The sequence below is a fragment of the Oryzias latipes genome, chromosome 7 (genome assembly GCF_002234675.1).
Source record: "Oryzias latipes chromosome 7, ASM223467v1".
Lineage (NCBI taxonomy): Eukaryota > Metazoa > Chordata > Actinopteri > Beloniformes > Adrianichthyidae > Oryzias > Oryzias latipes.
The window spans coordinates 7,652,605-7,669,919 of record NC_019865.2 but is presented as its reverse complement, the minus strand read 5'-3'; the positions used below and the strand labels follow the sequence as shown (position 1 = coordinate 7,669,919).

Here is a 17,315-nt window from a genome sequence, read left to right as displayed (position 1 = left end):
CAGCTCTTCTTAATGTAAATGTTCCAGTTTATCTTCTGTTTTATCTTATCTCATGTCATGATACTTTATAAATAAATATTAATACTTTATAGCTAAAGTGTCTTCAGCACTTTGGAGGTCAAAAAGCAGAAGAAACTGATGAAATCTTTAGAGATTTTCATACCAATAATCAAGAAAAATAACAAGGTCAAAATTCTTTAATGTACAGTTTTCGTATCGTATAAGCAAAAGAGAGAAAATGTCTTTTTTTTGTCCCTAAAAACAATACAAAGAATAAATAAAGAATAAAACTAACTCCCTACATCAAACTAACAGCTGGTGGATTTCTTTCCGCTCATCTTAAAAAAAATGCAGTAAAATCTTCGCATGTATCTAGTGAACCAACGAAAAGCAAAAACCAGAGTTCTATGAGTTATGGGATTTGTCAGCTTATATGATCTCATGATAAGATTGTGCAAAAATGAGAGAATTTTTGGGGGAGCTCAATCCCTTTTCCCAATCACAGATTTTTCCGGTGCTTCCCAACAGTTTCAAAGGTGTTCAGACCATGTTTAAGCATTAATACAACCCTTTATTCAAATGACTTTTGCTCAAATGCAGGACATTTATAAAAACTTTAACACCAGGGTCATTACATTATTTAAAATATGTATTTTATCATGAGTGAAACTTTAAAGACTAAATAAAATTGTCACTCATAGTTAATCTATAGAATCAGGTCTCCAATTATTTTAGAAATAAAGAGCATTGAAAATCTTTTGTAAAAAAAAAATCACTTTTTTTTTTCAAACAACTAAGTTGTTATTTGAAATTGTTCTGAAAAAGTACTATTTTAAAGAAGCAATACTTTTTTCATTAAATATTTGATACATTAAATCATTTCAATGAAATAAAACAAAATGTATGTCCTTTCTGTCAAAGTGATGTTGCAACAGAAAGGCAAAACTTCTGCCAACACTTTCTCTGTTTTATTCCCCAACAGATTTGAGCTCAGAAACAGAAAACCTTCCCACATCTGAGCTTTTCTTGGGTGTTGCACAGATTTGGAGGGAAGCCGCTCATTTCAAACAGGTGGAAGTAGCTGCATGTGGGTCTTCTTGAGTGCTTGGCCCTCCGTTAGCTCCCACGTGTGCCTGGTGGCGGAGGCACTTTGTTTTGGATTACATGGTGGTGGCGATGACATTAGACTGCGGCGTGCTTCCCTCCGGGGTCACCACTTTCCCATATTAGCACAAGCATTGGGTCAGTCTCCCAGCTACAGCCACCCCACCCCCCCAACCTTCCCCTCCCTCTCCACCCCGCGCTCTTTCTCTCATGATCTATTCCTCCACCTGCTCCCAAGAGACACACTCATTGTCCCAATGGCTATAAACACTTCATTGAGCATGTGGCAGCCTCGCATTCAGCAAAGCCCTTCCCAGCCCTCCCATTGGCTCCAGGACTGTGAGAAACTCCAACAATCCGCAGACTCACACATTCATATGGAGATTTGTGAGTATAAATACAGGGCAGAGGCAGGCACACAGCTCAGATTCAACTGACTCTTCAATCCGAGCAGAAACGCTCTGACTCTTCAGCAATGGCACCCACTGTTTTTCGTCAGGAAAGCAAGGGCCACCTGACTCCTGCTCATAAGGTAAATCCCATCTCTTTAAAGCCACATGCTTTTATTTTTGTGTTTGACAGAAGCTTTTTAAAAAATTGTGTTTGAGCATTCCTAACTGATTTCTTTTAATCTTCTTTTTAGCTGAGAAAGCCAATGGTGGAGAAATTGCGTAGGGACCGCATCAACACCAGCATCGAGCAGCTCAAGTCCCTCCTGAGTCCAGAGTTTCTGAGGCAGCAGCCTGACTCCAAGCAAGAAAAGGCCGACATCCTGGAGATGGCCGTGACATACCTGAAAAACTGGCAGCAGCAGAAACAGCAACAGCAGAACAGACTGGCCTCTGGGCTCATGACTGCCGGCGATGGCTACTCCCACTGCATCCAGGAGGCCGTCAGCTTTCTGACCCACAGCGAGGCTCAAACCCAGGCCCACAGGATGCTGCTCAGCCACTTCCAGAGTCTGCAGGGGTCCAGCAGGACCCCTCTCACCCTCTGCTCTCCATCTCCTCCAGGCTCTCCTCTGCATCAGCTCAGCTCAACCAAGGGTGGGAGTCAGGCCAGCAGTGGTCTGTGGAGGCCCTGGTAGTACTGTGACCCAGAGAAAGAACTGTAAACGTCACGGAGAGAAGAATTGCTGCTTCCTCTAGTGTTTGGGAGGAATGTTCTTCAGCATTTTTCAGTGTTGTTAAGGCTTATTTGGCACAATGTGCTGCTGTTTGTTGGGGGGTTGGTACTGAAAAATTCAGGTTATTAGATAATTTGTACACTGTGTGTACAGATGTTGTCTATTATTTAGAGTATTTACTCTGCAATTGTATTCATGTGACACATGAGGAAACATTCCCATAATTTTTTATGTGTTTTGTAAACATGCTAAAGTACTGCAGTGTCTGAGACACAGTTTGACTCAATGTTTTAATGTGATACTGAGTATCCTGACATTACGTTTTCAGCTTGTTGCTGATTAATCAAAAAAAGCCATAAGTGGATCCTGTGGATCCTTCTCTACTGTAAATCCAATTTGGATTATTCTCTATTTTTGATGACTATTTGTAACCATAATTGGGCTTAAAGGTGAAGGGGTGAAACTGACATTCCTGACAGTATCTGTCTTTATTGATGATGTTCATCTGATAGTCAATACCTTTGATAAGGGTATTTTGTGAAGGCAGCAGTCTCTTCTACAATGTTGTGTTGTTATGCTTCTCTGTGAAGTTTGCCTTTGAAAAATATGGGAAAAAAGCAAAGAACAAATAAACCATAATGAGTTTCTTTGAACGCACTCAGTTGTTCTTGTCATATCTTTACTTCAGATCATATTTTTCATTACTTACATTCAAACTCCAGCTTTTTGATAATTAAAAAAACATGAAACAAATCTTTATAATAAAATATGTCCTTCAGTCATATAATGAGCTCTGCTGACAGATAAACTAATACTAGTCTGCCAGGTCAGTATCAGAATTGTGTGATCCACCTTGAGATGTACTTCTTCATTAATTTATCAAAGTTTTAACATGTTCAATTTCAACTATGAACTTGAATTTTTTCAAAAGAAATTCAAATTTAAAGAGCTTAAGAGTGGAAAAACATGGCTGAAATTTAAAATAATTGACAGCAGCTTTCTCAACTACCGTCCAAACCTCCTTGTTTAAATCACAGGCAAAAATCAACTAGAAGTGTAAGATGTTCTGTTTTGGGACGTTTGGAAAGGTGTCGAAATGCTGATCAGTGCTATTTGTATTGACATTTCTTGTAGCTTTGGTCATATTTAGGGCTGTGACTGCACTGCTTTGATGTATAGGCAAACAACTCAATGCAAACAATTGAGCCAAATGTTAACTTTTATAAAATTAAACCAAATATTTTTTTAAGATTAAATAATCAAAAATAGAGTAATCTTCCTTTAAAAACAAAAGATCAATGTTGTAGGGCATGGTGGGGTTAGATCGAGTGCCTATAGGCTATCAGAGTTGGATGTGTTTTTGCTCTAAACTAAATTTAACCGTTGGTGACCTCATAAAGGGACCTGGGTTGTCGTAATGTTCATTTATAGTCTGAATTGAAGTCATGCTAAAATAAAAATGTTTGATAAAAATGGAAGAGATTGTGAAAAAATAACAAAGTTTAAGCAGAAATTCCTCGGTTTTAACCCATCAGTTCAAAATGAATGTATACTGTAAAATATCTAGAGTGATTGATAGAAACTGATGGAGAGTGTGTTCTCTATATTCTGTATTTTCCCAGAGTCACCTTTTCCCACAGGGCTCATTAACTTCTCATCTGCTCGGACCGTGCTGGTGAACAGGTGTTTTAAAAGCCGGGTAGAGGGATATCCCTGCCGGCCGCATGTCTCACATCTTCTGTTGTGGTCCCCGTGGTATGATGCCTTGTGCTTGTATTCTATCTGAAGTGCTCTTTAAGTCTTTCACAACTATTTTTGTGTGCAGAAGTTGTAAAGAATGTGGCGTGCCCGGGACTTTCTCAGGGTCTAGTTTGCCAGGCCAGATGGTCTGGCTAAAGCTGCCCTCCTCCCCTTCAGCAGGAGATCAAACACCATGGCTAATGTGATGTGTAACAAGACACACTTCTATTGTCCCCAGCCCTGGACCAGTGAATAGGCGCAGAGTGTGGGAAACGAGAGATACCACACTCACAGAGAGATGGCTGACGGGAAGCAGCTCTGCGCCGCCGCGGGTCTGTGCGGCGGCTGAGACTTTATGGCAGGAATTCAGAACTCTCAGGGAGGGGAACTTGTCTTCCCACACACTTGTAGACAAAGACCCCCAGCAGCCGTGTAGTGCACACTAACTTTTAGGGGGAGGCACAAATTCACGCAAACATGTCAGGGATGAAGGGCCAGATATTACAGCCAAGCATGAATGTTTCTGGACACACAGATCCTCTCATGTCAGCTGTTACAGTAAACACAAGACTCCCATTCACAGAAATGACAAAGGGGGATTAAGGGGTTAAATACTTTTCATTTTCTAAAGGATTCCGTTCAAGTATGTGTGAGGCATTTTGATATTTATGCACCAGATATTACACCGAGATGTCCAGAGGTCATAAAATGTATGTTTTAACAGAATTTTTTCATTTAAAAGGGAATTTCTTATTTTGTTTTTGAAGCTAATTTCCAGACCCAAAGATGGTACTCAAGTAAAAGCACCCTCATCCTAATGATTGTTTAAAAGAGTAGTGGAGTACTGAGTAACAGTTTGGACTCATTATTTGCAGATACTAAATTATAACATTTTGATTGCACTTTTATAAAAAGGAAATTTCCATTATTCATTTACTTCTTGCCAGTTTAATGTTGTAAATTCACTCAACCGAAATGCACTAATAAAGGTTTGTCTTGACCACTCACTCACACACACGCACACACACACGCGCACACACATCATTGCTGCTTGGCAAACATCACAAGATTACAAAAAATGACTAAGATATTCAACACCTCTTCATGTTCTGTTGCAGGCTTGTTGATGTGTTCTGCGTTTGTATACTGGAATTGTTGTCCTTTTTCAAAACAAGCAAAAACCATAGAATATGAGATGTTTTTTTCTTTTTTAAAGAAAAAAAAATCTGGCAGTGGAACTAGCAGAATTTGTCTCAGTAAGATTATAAATAAGTTGAAGTCTAAATTAAATGTTGAAATTAGCTATAAACACTCAAATTTAGATATTATTCTGGTAATTGAAACTATTAGGTCTTAAAATAGGCATGTATTGCTCAAGGAAAAGTTTTGTATCTTTAATGTTGGTCTATTTTTACAATTTATCCCCTAAATTTACCTGTTTTCATCCAATTTTCTTATTTCTCAACCATGTTAGTCTAAAAGTAAAGCAAAATTACCGGTACACATTTTATAATAACATTGTCCTATGAATTGACATGTCAGTTTTAAGAGTTTCTAGTTCTTTTAAATCCAGCAAGTCTATATTTTGAAACGACACCACTCACCATCACAAATAAAACGTCTAAAAATATTTTGTAAAGTAAAGAAAACATGCCGATTTTGCTTAATTGTTTTCAAATTTCTCAAGATTCATTGATTTAAGTCATCATCTTATTAAAAAGCTACTGGTAAGTTAGTTTTGCCTCATTAAGAGCAATGAGATATTCAAACTAGATATTAGACAAAAATTCTTGGAGGGATTTTGTGTTGTTTTTTGCAGTGTACAATCAAAGTTGCTTTGCTTATGTCATTGCACTCAATTGAATGTGTATATCTGTAAAAATGATGTCAGTGTTTCAAATAAAACGAAAAGCAGTATAAAAAATGTAAAAAAAAAATAAAATAAAAAGCAGTTAGACTGTTACAACAAAATGTTACTGATTAAAAGTAATGGTTTATCATGTTTTTGATAAGGAAAAAGTAAAAAACGACTCCAATGGGGACTTTTTAAACAAAAAGTTTCTTAATTTGATGTAACTGAGTAAATGTGACTCCCGACTTTCCACCTCTGTCTATTTAACACATATTAGGTTATGGCACACTTATGTTAAAGGTTTCTTTAAGCTTTCTGAACATTTTTCAAAATAAAAATGTTTTAAAAGGAGGAAAAGTGCTTTAGAAAGTGAGTTGGCCCCTCTTTAACTTTTGATTGGCAGTTTTTCCAATAATACAACTGAAACACTCATTTTAAAACAGTGGCTGTAAAATAGTCAGCACAGACCAATCGCACACAATGCGCTCAGTGCAGTGAACTGAATATGCTGGGGGTGTGTGATTTTTTTCCAGACAGACCGGAACACAGAGTTTCTGTTTGCTCAGAAACACAAAATCAATTAACATTCCCTATGGAGCGAGGAGCAGCAGCACAGCTTTTGTAACTCACTTACCCAGATTCTGGGTGCTGGTGGGAAGCTGGAGAAATGGTCATACTCCACACTCCACGGCAACGTCGCTGGTAATGGAGACGGTGTGGCTTCAACCTGCTATCATTTTGAAATCTCAATCCACAGGGGCTAAATAAATAAATGTTTCTTCCAAATATAATCTAAGGCTGACATAGTCTGTTTAAAATGCATGGCAGAAAATATGAAAACATCATGCTTCAATTTTCTCAGTCACTGCTAAAGAACTCTTTACTTCAAGACTCAAGTTTTCTTTTTGATTTTATGATCTGTCTTTTTCTTGTTCTATTTATTTCTTGTGGCTCCTGCACAGACGTTTACTTGGGTTTTTACCATGTCTTGTTTTTTTTTGGCAACTTTAGTGAATGTTGCCTCTGTTGTGTCAGTATTTTCCTAAACTCATGTCCAAATTTCTCTAGAATCCAGACCAGGTTTACTCTGCTGAGAACCTCATGATTGCCCCTGATTGCTGTCCACCTAAGATGTCGGAACCATCACATTTCCACCTCTGTGCCTCACAGCTGCTAAATGTTTTTGGTTTAAGCAAACATTTTCACAAAGGCCCCTGCCTTGCTCCTACCTGGACCAACCGTGGGCCGGGTGGGTGGCTGCCTGGAGTGCGGAGCGGGTCTCCCTTGGGGGGTCCTGGCTCGTACCTGGGGTCGGGGCGGGGGGATGCCCGGAACTCCTGGGTGGTGGTGGGGTGCTCGTCTGGGGCTGTGGGCGTCCCTCTCCGGTGGGGCCCTGCGTTGGGCTCTTCCGGCGCGGCGGGGGGCTGCTTTCCTGGCTGGGCTGGGGCGGCGCTCTCTTTCCCTCTGCGCCTCCCTGCTCTCTGGCTCTGGGGGCCTCGCGGCGGTCCTGCTGGCCCTGGCCTGGGTGGCGGTCTTGGTCGCCCGGGGGGCGGTTGTTCCCTGCCTGTTCCCGTGTGGCGCTGGGGGAATTCCGGCTGCCGCTGCTGCTGCGGCGGGGGTATGGGTGTGGGGGTGGCTGGGCGCTCCTCCTCCTTCTTTTCACATTCCACCATCCATTTTAGAAGAACATAAACACTCACCTGAGCACAGGTGTTAGCTCACCTTTGCACTAATAGTTTGCATGATTGAATGAATGAAAGATTTCACACTAGTTGGTTTAAAGGCATAAGTATGCGTTCGTGAACACTATCTGTTTTGTGTGCATGTTGACATGTGGACATTTCTGCGGCTAGCAGGTGTGTTGATAATATTTGAGTGTGTGTGAACAGGCCCCGCCCTTTTTGTACTACATTTGAACCGTACCGTAACGATAAACAACCAGTAAACCTGCCTGCTCTATGCTGCTTCATGGTCTTACCCCCCTTCCCCTCCTATTATCACCCTCCTACCCCCCCCTCTCTCTAACGTCCCTCTCTCTTGTTCCCCTCTTTCCTTTTCCGTCCGGTCCAACACCAAAGATTTTCAAACATGATTGAAATTAATAAAGTTTGGCCTCAATTACAAAAGGGGTTTATTCAGACATACCTTTGGTTTGTCTGAAGATGAATAACCCCTCTTGTTAGAATAAAATATGTCCAACACAAGAGGCCCTCAGCTCTCATCTGTTTGCCTAGCTGTTGGACAGGACAAGTTAAAAAAAAAAAAAAAAAAAAAAAAAAACATTTTCACAAAGGCTTCATTAAAAAAAGTCTTACCTGTAGGTTACACATAGAAAAAGGAAACTTGTTTGTATTTGGTTTGGTTCTACAAACCTTCCCAGTTTGACAAGTCGTCTCATAATTTCTCTCCTTAAATCATTGTTGGTGTTTATTCAGACAAGCAAACAGCAAGAATCTCTGCTTTTATAGAGGTGGTCACACGTCCAGGTGATAAATTCATCAGGTGCGTTTGACTCCCTTAACTTCCCCCCTTAAAGCCTATGAATCCATACTTGATTTTTACAGCTGTTTTGACATTTTATCTGTTTGAGTATTTAGACAGAGAAGAAAATGTGTTCTTTTAACTTTTGGTTGCATTTATAGCTTATTCTAGTTATTGCATGACTTTAAATGGTTAGAGGACCTTTTTCCTGTATTGATGTGCATCTAGTTCTTGTGATATGTAATCGTCATCTTTAACAGAGGATGTGTGTGTCACGTCTGCAGGGATGGACACAATGAAGCTGCAGCGGTGTGTCTCCGACAGATAACCCTGTTGAATCATATATTCCTTCCTTTCAATCCCTCTGGGAAATCTTTATGGATATCATTACGAGCAGAGGAATGGAGTGGTAAAAAAATCAACTAATGGAAAATCAGTTGATTTTTTTATTTTTTTGAGAATTTGAATGCCCAGAAACATAGCTGATTTACTCTCTCTATTCAAGTTTTAAAAGCTGGAACCAAAAGAATTTAATATAGTAAAAGCAAATATTTAATTTTGAAAAATGTGCTGCTTCATGAAGAAAACCTTTCTTCAACGCCACAATTAGTGCTCATTTATTGCAAATATAAATGTATTTAATTTCAAATGGTATAATGATCTCTTTTATCCATCACCTCTCTGAGTTATTTATGTAAAGAAATCAGCTTCTGACTGTGAGTCACTGATAAGAGCTCAGATGATTGCTGGCTAAAGTTTTAATTATCTGTTTCTTATCTTGGGAAATGTGTCAGACACTGATACATTCTCTGTAGGTTATTGACATGCCTTCCATTGTTGCGCTGGGAGTCCCACTGGTCTGAGTGTGGGAAACCCGGCCCTGCCTGAGCCACATGGCTTTGTTATGTTAATCACACCGTATAAAACGAGGAGCAACTCCTCCAGGGACATCAGAGCTCAAAGAGCTGCGGGACGAAGGATCTGCTCACAAAAATGGCTCCATGCCCAACAGGCTACTCTTCTCTCCACCATATGAGGATGTCTGAAAAGGATCACATTAAAGTGAGTAGCAGGAATTTAAAAAAAAAATTTTTTTACGTTTAAATCACAAGTGATTGAATCTTTAACTGACATATCTGCGATTTCTTTTGCAGTTGAGAAAACCTTTAGTGGAGAAAATGCGAAGGGATCGCATCAACAGCTGCATCGAGCAGCTCAAAGTCATCCTGGAGAAGGAGTTTCACAAGCAGGAGCCAAACTCCAAGCTGGAGAAAGCTGACATCTTGGAGATGACGGTGAGCTTCCTGAGGCATCAGCTACAGACAGGACAACACCACAGAGACTACAGCCAAGGAAGCTCTCTCTGCTGGAAGGACGCCTTCTCTTCTGCGGCCGTTGCTCCTCTGCAGGGTCTCCAGCGGCAGGAACAGACACTCCATCAGGCTCAAAAAGACCACAGCTCCTCCTCTTTGTGCTCCATACTGCAGGACAGCAGCAGAGGGTCTGTGTGGAGGCCTTGGTAGTGTGTTTTCCAGCTTCCACCCACCTGTGGGTTTCTTTCTGTCTCATCACATTGATGGACAAATATCAAATTCTAAACAGTGTCCTACTTTGACTATGATGCTTTTTCATTTGTGTCTGAAGCAAATTAACAAATTAAAGTTTTGTTTATTTTGTTGATTGTTTACTCCAGTGGAGTTTATAGTTGGGCTTCTTGATGTGACAGTATGTATGCCAAACTGTGCCTGTCTGACAGCCTCTGTTGAGAATATTTCTCTTGTGTTTTGACCAAATCCTGAAAGAGGATTGATTTTATGTATGAAGATTTTATGCCAATGGTTTTCTTTCCTGTTTTGGTTCTGAAATATTTCTTGTGTTTATATGACAAAAATAAAGATACACAATCAATAAAAGCATCTGGTTTGTTAAATCATCTTGATTTTGGGTTGTTTGATACAAAAAGTATCAGATCTGAGTGATTGTTTTATGATTCCGTTAAGAAGTGCATCTTTTTGTCATTTTCCAAAATGAATGAAAACATTTAAGTGAGAAGTTGGAAGTATTTGTAGTTTTGTTGTGGACTGTTTGTTTAATATAAGGTAAAAACACAGATTATGTTTCAAAGTATGGTAAATAAACATTTACAATGATAAAAAGCAAGAGATCTCAAACTTTGCTGGCTTTAAAGTTTCACAAACACAACTATTTCCGCAGGGTTACAAATTTTAGAGGGACAATTCTGCTTTTATTCATCACATGGCTTCATTTTAATAAATGTAAAAATTAAATGTGAAACTTATTTGATAAATTATACAATGAAGGAACAGCAAACTGGAGAACATCTTTACACAGGAAGACTGAATGGCCCCCTTTAGAACCTGAAGGCTTCTCCATGCAGAGCCTCCACTGCTGACCTTCATGAAGTTTCTTTTCTAAGCTTGATGGAGATCCAGGTTTTTGCTGGAGGACCAGCAGAAGACCAAACCCAGGTTGAGTGAGAGCAGGAAAAGGAGGAAGGACACATGTCTTCATTGATTTTGTTTATTTATTCTAATTAGTTGGAACATCTATGCAGTTTTCCTCTAATTTTCCATTTTTTAATCTAAAATAAAGGGACAGGGAAATTATCTGTGCGATGGCTCACATGATAGAGTTGGGGACTCGGCCCCCTGATCCCATGTGTCCCTGTAGATCCACTTTAGACTAAAAGGCACAACAATATAATCAAAGGTGAAGCAGACTCCAGATGACCAGAAGAGATAAAACCGACCCCATTTAATATGTCAGGCTGAGAGTAATGAGCTGTCCACATTTTGTTAACAGCTTCTACTTATCTCACTTCCCACTCGTTCGGGGGAACGTGCAGCTCACAGTGTTCAATGATGAAAAAATTAAACAAGCTTTTATGCACTGTTGCTGTCCAGGAAAACCAAATGAAAGAAGGAAATACCTGTTTGCTGGTAGGAAACCACCACATTTCTGAAGTTATGGCAAATAAAGTGATGTACAATTGATCCAAACAGTTCTCTTACTATTTAGCTATAAAATTCTATTTGAAATAAGACTTTTTTGAGCAATTATTATTCTGAAATGATCAACAATTTCTGCGTATTAACAGTATTACAACATTTTAACTAAACTAAATTGTTCAAAAACAGATTTCTGTTGAAAGTCTTTAGTGCACAGAGCTAACATTCCTCGATATTCTTCCGTTTTTATACGTTTTTGGTAAAAACATTTAAAGGTTGAATAAAAGGAGGATTTTAGAGCTCAAGTTCTGTTTATGACTTGAGAATATGCAGTTTTACTCAGAATAATAAAAAAATATATATTTCATTCTTTTGGATTGTAACCGCTTCAAAATATTTCACTCAGAAATTGGTGTTTAATTTAAATGTTTAATTATTTTACTGAAATGGAATTCTGCTGTTTAAAATTTCTTAATGAGTAAAGACAGTAGTTTAACAGAAATGGTTTTGGAAAGAGAGCTTAAATCAGACTGGGAGCTCCAGCCTCGTGCTCTCCTCCTTTCTTTGACAGCAAAGCTTGTGCTTGTTCAGCCATGGCACACTTTGAGCAAAGATATAAAGCTGTGAGTGGACAGAGAGTGTGGGAAAGCTGGGCTTGAACTCCACTCATGTGTATACCGGTCAATTACGTTGACCTCTCAATCACAAAAGGCCTTTTGTGTGTGTGTCTGAATGTGTGTGTGTGAGACATGTGTGTGTGTGCACGTAACTCAGCGGTACTCTTGCTTTGTTGCACAAAATTGCAACGTTCACGTGAATTTGTAGGAACCCTGAAACGCAACATGTAGATAGATTTAAGACTAAGTCTAAAATGAAGGAGAACATTTCATCCTTTTTTTTGTGACCAAAAGAAACAAAACTATCAGCAACATGGAAATCAAAACAACAAATAACTGCAGGATCCTTGGAATACATTTTTGAATTTTAGAGCTTTTGACCTAAAATGGTGAAAGACTTTTTAAGTGACACACACATTTTAGGTCATTTAGATCCTGACAGAGCACCGCGAAAAAAAAGTCACCAAATAAAAAGAGCTTTTGATTTATTTACTTGTTAATTCATCATGTAATTAGATCATGATAAACTATTGTTTGTTAAGTTTAAATGCAAAAGACAAAAAATAAAGATTTTGATGACACTCATCTGGACGCACCTTTTTTTCTTCTTCTTGTTTTTGTTTTTTTACCAAAAGCAACAAAATTATAAGCAGTGGAAAAGAAAACTACAAATCAATGCAGGATTCCTGGAATCATTTTATGTTTTATTTTAGGGTTGTGTTGAAAGACTTCCACAAGATGCAAAATGTACATCTAATCAAATATTTCAGATCATTTTGACCTTACAGAGCACCCGAAAAATAAGGAGAAAAGATAAAAATACTAGTTATTTGTACATTTTTTATTTAATTCAATCAGTTTGTTAAGTTTGGATCACACAGTCATGTCTTCACATTATTTACTATTTATTCATGGTGTACATCTGAATGCAGTTCTGGAAATGTGCTGTTGTGTTCATTTTTGGCTTCAGGACAATGATATAAATCTTAGGCACAAAATATCCTCCAATGAAGGCCAGAACACTGAAGAGTGTGGCAAACACCTGGGCAGCCATGGTGAAGGTTTCTCTGTTGATGAGGTACAGGGTGAAGAAGCTGATCCAGGAGATCATGTACACCAATAGGCTAAAGGTGACACATTTGGCCTCATTGTAATTGGCTGGCAAGTCTTTGCCCATGTAACTGAAGGAGAAACAGAGGACACTGAGCAGGGACACGTACGCCAGCTCAACGCCGGAGCCGACCGAGAGGGTTTTACTGCACTCCAAAACAATTTTGTCTGGGTAGAAATTAAGGTCCTGGGAAGGCCGAGGAGTGTCCAAGGATACCCGCAGCACTGAGATAAACAAGATAGTGACCGACACCAGTAAGATTGTAATCTCAGGCCCACGCTTTTTAACCCACTTGTCATAGGCTGGTGGCAGTTTGGAGGAAAATTTAAAAATGCATATGATCTGAAGGGAGCGCATAGTGATGCAGGCCAGGCACACAGTGAAGCTGACTGTGAATAGAGGCTGCTTGAGGATACAGGCCAGAGGAGACGGCTCGCCAAAGTGGCACAGAGTACTCAAGGCGGCAGCAGTCAGCGCTGCCAGCATCAGGAGGCAGGTGCGGCCCCCAGCGGACTTGGCTACTGGTGTGTTCAGGTTAACCAGGAGGATTATTGCAGTGCCAGAGGTCAAGAGGAGGCAGGTGGCCAAAAAGAAGAGAAGAGCAATGGAGAGGGGGTTGTCCCACGCCAGCAGCAACACCGTCCTGTTCAGACACTGTTCACTGCTCGGAGGAGCCCACTGCTCTGGAAGACACGGCTGGCATTCAGTCGGATCTGACAAACAAACAACAGCAAAGACTTGAAAACTGGGATCATCAACATATTTGAAAAGAATTTCCCAAATTTGCATTTCTAGGTTCCGCACAGTGATGCTTTTTTTATTATTTTGTGAGTGCTCTGCTCCACCTTCTGGCCAACCTCACACTCTACAAACTTGAGCAGTTTTTCTAAAGCCTTCACACAATCTGCACCTGCAGTGACAAATTTAATTAAATTCATGTACATAAGTAGTTATTTAGGTAAGTAATTTACACGAACAGTTAATTCCAACAATACTTTCATGAGAAATTATTTAACTCACAAATTCTTGGATAATAGGAATTTGATAATGAAAATCAGATGTATTGGTGTATCCCATTCATGTTTTGTTTTATAAAATTTCAAAAATCTATTATTAGTAAGAAGTCAAAGTTTGATAAAACGTTCTATCTCTTTAAAACATTTCTATCAGCACTAAGCAAAGGCCAGATTAACTGATTCGTGTTTTTTTTTCATTAAAGCAAACTAAAGTTTTTATTTATTTTTATTTAAATGTGTCGTATGCAGTTGCAGTGATATTTATTTTTTATATTCTCCTTTTTTTCTTGAAAATTACCACTTAAGTTGAGGAATGTTGCAGCAGGACAGGGTAAGCAGTCAAAGCAACATGTGTGTTGTCCAGTCAGCAGCTTCTTGTGGCCCTTGGGGCACGGAGGAGAGCAGAGAGACACTGGCACCTGAAACAAGTTGTGACATCAAAAAAAGGTACAATGGACAAAAGGAAATACTTTCACACAATCCCCCAAATTTGTATTTTTTAAGAATCAAATTTTAAGTGCTTTGTTGGATGTTGATATCTTGAAGTCATTTGTAATGAAGAACCTGATTGTATGGTGCAGAATAACAACAACAGTTTAATGGGTGGCTGTGGCACCATCAGTGTGTCAATGTGTATGTGTGTGTGGGTGAATAGGACTGTGACTGTAAAGTGCTATGGGCTTTCTAAGACGGTAGTAAAGCACTATAAGTATACGCCATTAAAATCAGTTCCATCCTTCCATCTTCAGAACCCGCTGAATCTTTTTCAGGGACATGGGACTGCTGGAATTAACCCAGTAACTTTTGGGCAAAGGCAGGGTACACCCTGAACAGGTTTCCAGTCTATAGGGGGCCACATACTCACACCTATAGAGGCAATTCAGAGACACCAGTTAACCTATGAAGTATGTGTTTGGACTGTGGGAGTAATCTAGAAAGTGCAAACTCCACACAGAAATATCCCAACCAAGATTTGAACCAACGCCTTCTTACTTTGATGTGAGAGTGCTAACCACTTTGACACCATGCAGCCTGACTAAATCAGTTATTGGTCAAAATTGAATGTTAAACTTCTTACACTAAAATAGCGACTATTTCTTTTCCAATTTTAAAGTATTTGCTCAGAACAATGAGTTAAGTTGGCCTTACTGATTTGAAGTCTTCTCTGCCGTGCCACTGAATCAGATCAGTATCCACAGAGAGCATGACAGGATCAGGCGTGAAGGAACCCACCACTTTAAGAGACCACTCCGTCCCCCTCCAAACCCAGGAAACAATGTCATATCCTGTCGGCGGGTCACCTTTCGCATCAAAGTACACTGAGGAGTTACTCAGAGAGAACCGGACCTTCTTCAGTGACGGCAGAAGCTGACAGAGAGAGAAACAAAATTCAACTCATCAACAGAAGTGCTGTTTGTCAGCAGAAAACAATCAGTTTACCTTTTGTGGACTGACGCTTTTCCTGCTGCATTTTCCAGAGTCACAACCGAGCGTTAGATGTAAGGCATAAGCCATCGCATACACCGCCTTGTAGACATTAAAGGAAGAGGTGGTGTCATAATCATCCATGGAGTAATTCTTGCTCACAAGCGTGTACAAGTCTGTGCTCTGCAGACAGTCATTGGCACTGCTTTTGATGACATTAGAATCATCTTTGATGTGCTTTATTGATTTCTCAACCTCCTTTTTTTGAAAGTCAGGGAAACCAGAAATGGATGCATCTTGCACAGATACTCCCACCACTGTGCCGATGGTGTTGATACCAGGTATCCCTGATATAAGCGTAGATGGTGACCAGTCCTCCGTTCCGATCCACACCTTATCGGTGATGTTTCTCTCCAGAACAAACGGCAGGAAGTCATGGAAAATTGTCTTGCTGGAGAACACAACAATGGTGTTCACTTTGGTTTTCAGTATTTTCTCCACCATGTTCCTCATGGTTTGGACTTTCTCATCACTGGCTGCAGGGATGATTCCCTGATAAGCAATGCAGATGCCATGCTTTGGTGCTTGCTGCGACAGACTCTGCATGCCCTGCAGTCCGTAATCGTTGTCACTACCCAGGACAGTAATCCAGGTCCAGTTGAATTGGACCAGGAGTTGAATCATAGCTGTCACCTGGTTCTTGTCACTGGGAATGGTGCGGAAAAAAGATGGATAAAGGAACTTATTGCTTAGCATTTCATTTGATGCTTCATATGAGATCTGGAGTGAGGAGAAAGGAGAAAGTTTGTGTTTTCTGAACATCATACATAAAATGTTTTACAGTGATAAAGTTTGTTAGTTTGAGTCTTACCTCTGGTACAAGAAAAGAGCCCAATAAAGCAGCAGGAGTAAAAGTCTTGCTGCTGCTATCTGGACCGATTACACCCACAGCTATTTGAGCTTCAGTGGAATTAAAGACTGCCTGTCCTGCTTCAGAGACACGGGGGTTCTGATATTGTGGAACTAAAAGGTCCAAAGTGGCTAGGACACTAGCCGGGATTGAGCAGACATCATATATCTGATATCCAAGCTTGACGCCGGGCAGAAGATGCAGTGGACCACTGGCATTGTTGATTTCTTCCACGGCAAATCTCATGGCTTGCATTAAGTGAACTGCATGCTTGTTGGGTCGACCCCTGGAATACGGTTTTGTTTAAACACATTAGGTTATGAAAGGAAAGTTAAAACTAGAAGTTGGAAAGACTTACTGATCGCATGGCACCAGAGCGGGAAAACCGCTGTTTGGGTTTTTGGTATAGTGGAGGGGAAAGAGTCCGGCCAATGAGTAATCCCCCTGTAACTGCATTCCTTTACCTTGAGAGATATAATCAAGCTCCCCAGCAGCTAAGTGCAAAATCAGCCAACCGAGGAAAAAGAACATGTACTGAAACATCTTTCTGCTGTCAACTGAACTGCACAGAAGTGCCCCTGGGGGGGTTGCTCTTAAAGGAAGGCCTAATAAAGAAAAAAAGCATCTTTGCATCTATATGCAAAATTATGGCTCCCAGAAGCATATTTGCATGACAAATTTGTTTATGTATTTCCCCATTTAAATAAGTGGCACAAAATAAATCCTTAAGGGACAGGGACAAGATACCTTAATACTGGTGTTAACTCAAATGAGTTGTGGTTTTCAGATTCAAAGCAAATTGTGTTGTTTTGTTACTTAAATGTATTTTTTAAATGGCTGTTTTGGTTTCTATCTTTGAATATTTTGTTTCTCTACTTTATAGTTTTTTAGTTATACTTCATTTTTTCATTTTGTTTATATTGTGGTGTTCAGAAACAAGAAGCTTGAATTACAAAATTTTAAA

At 39.8% G+C, this 17,315-nt stretch overlaps 3 protein-coding genes across 3 annotated transcripts; 2 read left to right on the top strand and 1 right to left on the bottom strand.

The window, feature by feature from the left end:
* The first annotated feature begins 1,579 nt into the window (after positions 1 to 1,579).
* LOC100049439 (Her4) lies at positions 1,580 to 2,191 on the top strand. The gene is made up of 2 exons (NM_001104813.1): positions 1,580 to 1,636; positions 1,748 to 2,191. The coding sequence occupies exons 1-2, from the start codon at positions 1,580 to 1,582 to the stop codon at positions 2,189 to 2,191; spliced, it is 501 nt and encodes a 166-aa protein (NP_001098283.1).
* Positions 2,192 to 9,296: 7,105 nt separating this feature from the next.
* On the top strand, positions 9,297 to 9,826 carry LOC100049435 (Her12). Its single transcript, NM_001104809.1, has 2 exons — positions 9,297 to 9,365; positions 9,458 to 9,826. The coding sequence occupies exons 1-2, from the start codon at positions 9,297 to 9,299 to the stop codon at positions 9,824 to 9,826; spliced, it is 438 nt and encodes a 145-aa protein (NP_001098279.1).
* Positions 9,827 to 12,790: 2,964 nt separating this feature from the next.
* tas1r2 (taste 1 receptor member 2) lies at positions 12,791 to 16,894 on the bottom strand. The gene is given in 6 exon segments (NM_001104722.1): positions 12,791 to 13,713; positions 14,315 to 14,435; positions 15,166 to 15,384; positions 15,457 to 16,221; positions 16,313 to 16,637; positions 16,710 to 16,894. Coding segments are annotated over 6 exon segments (2,538 nt in total).
* Between the last annotated feature and the right edge of the window lie 421 nt (positions 16,895 to 17,315).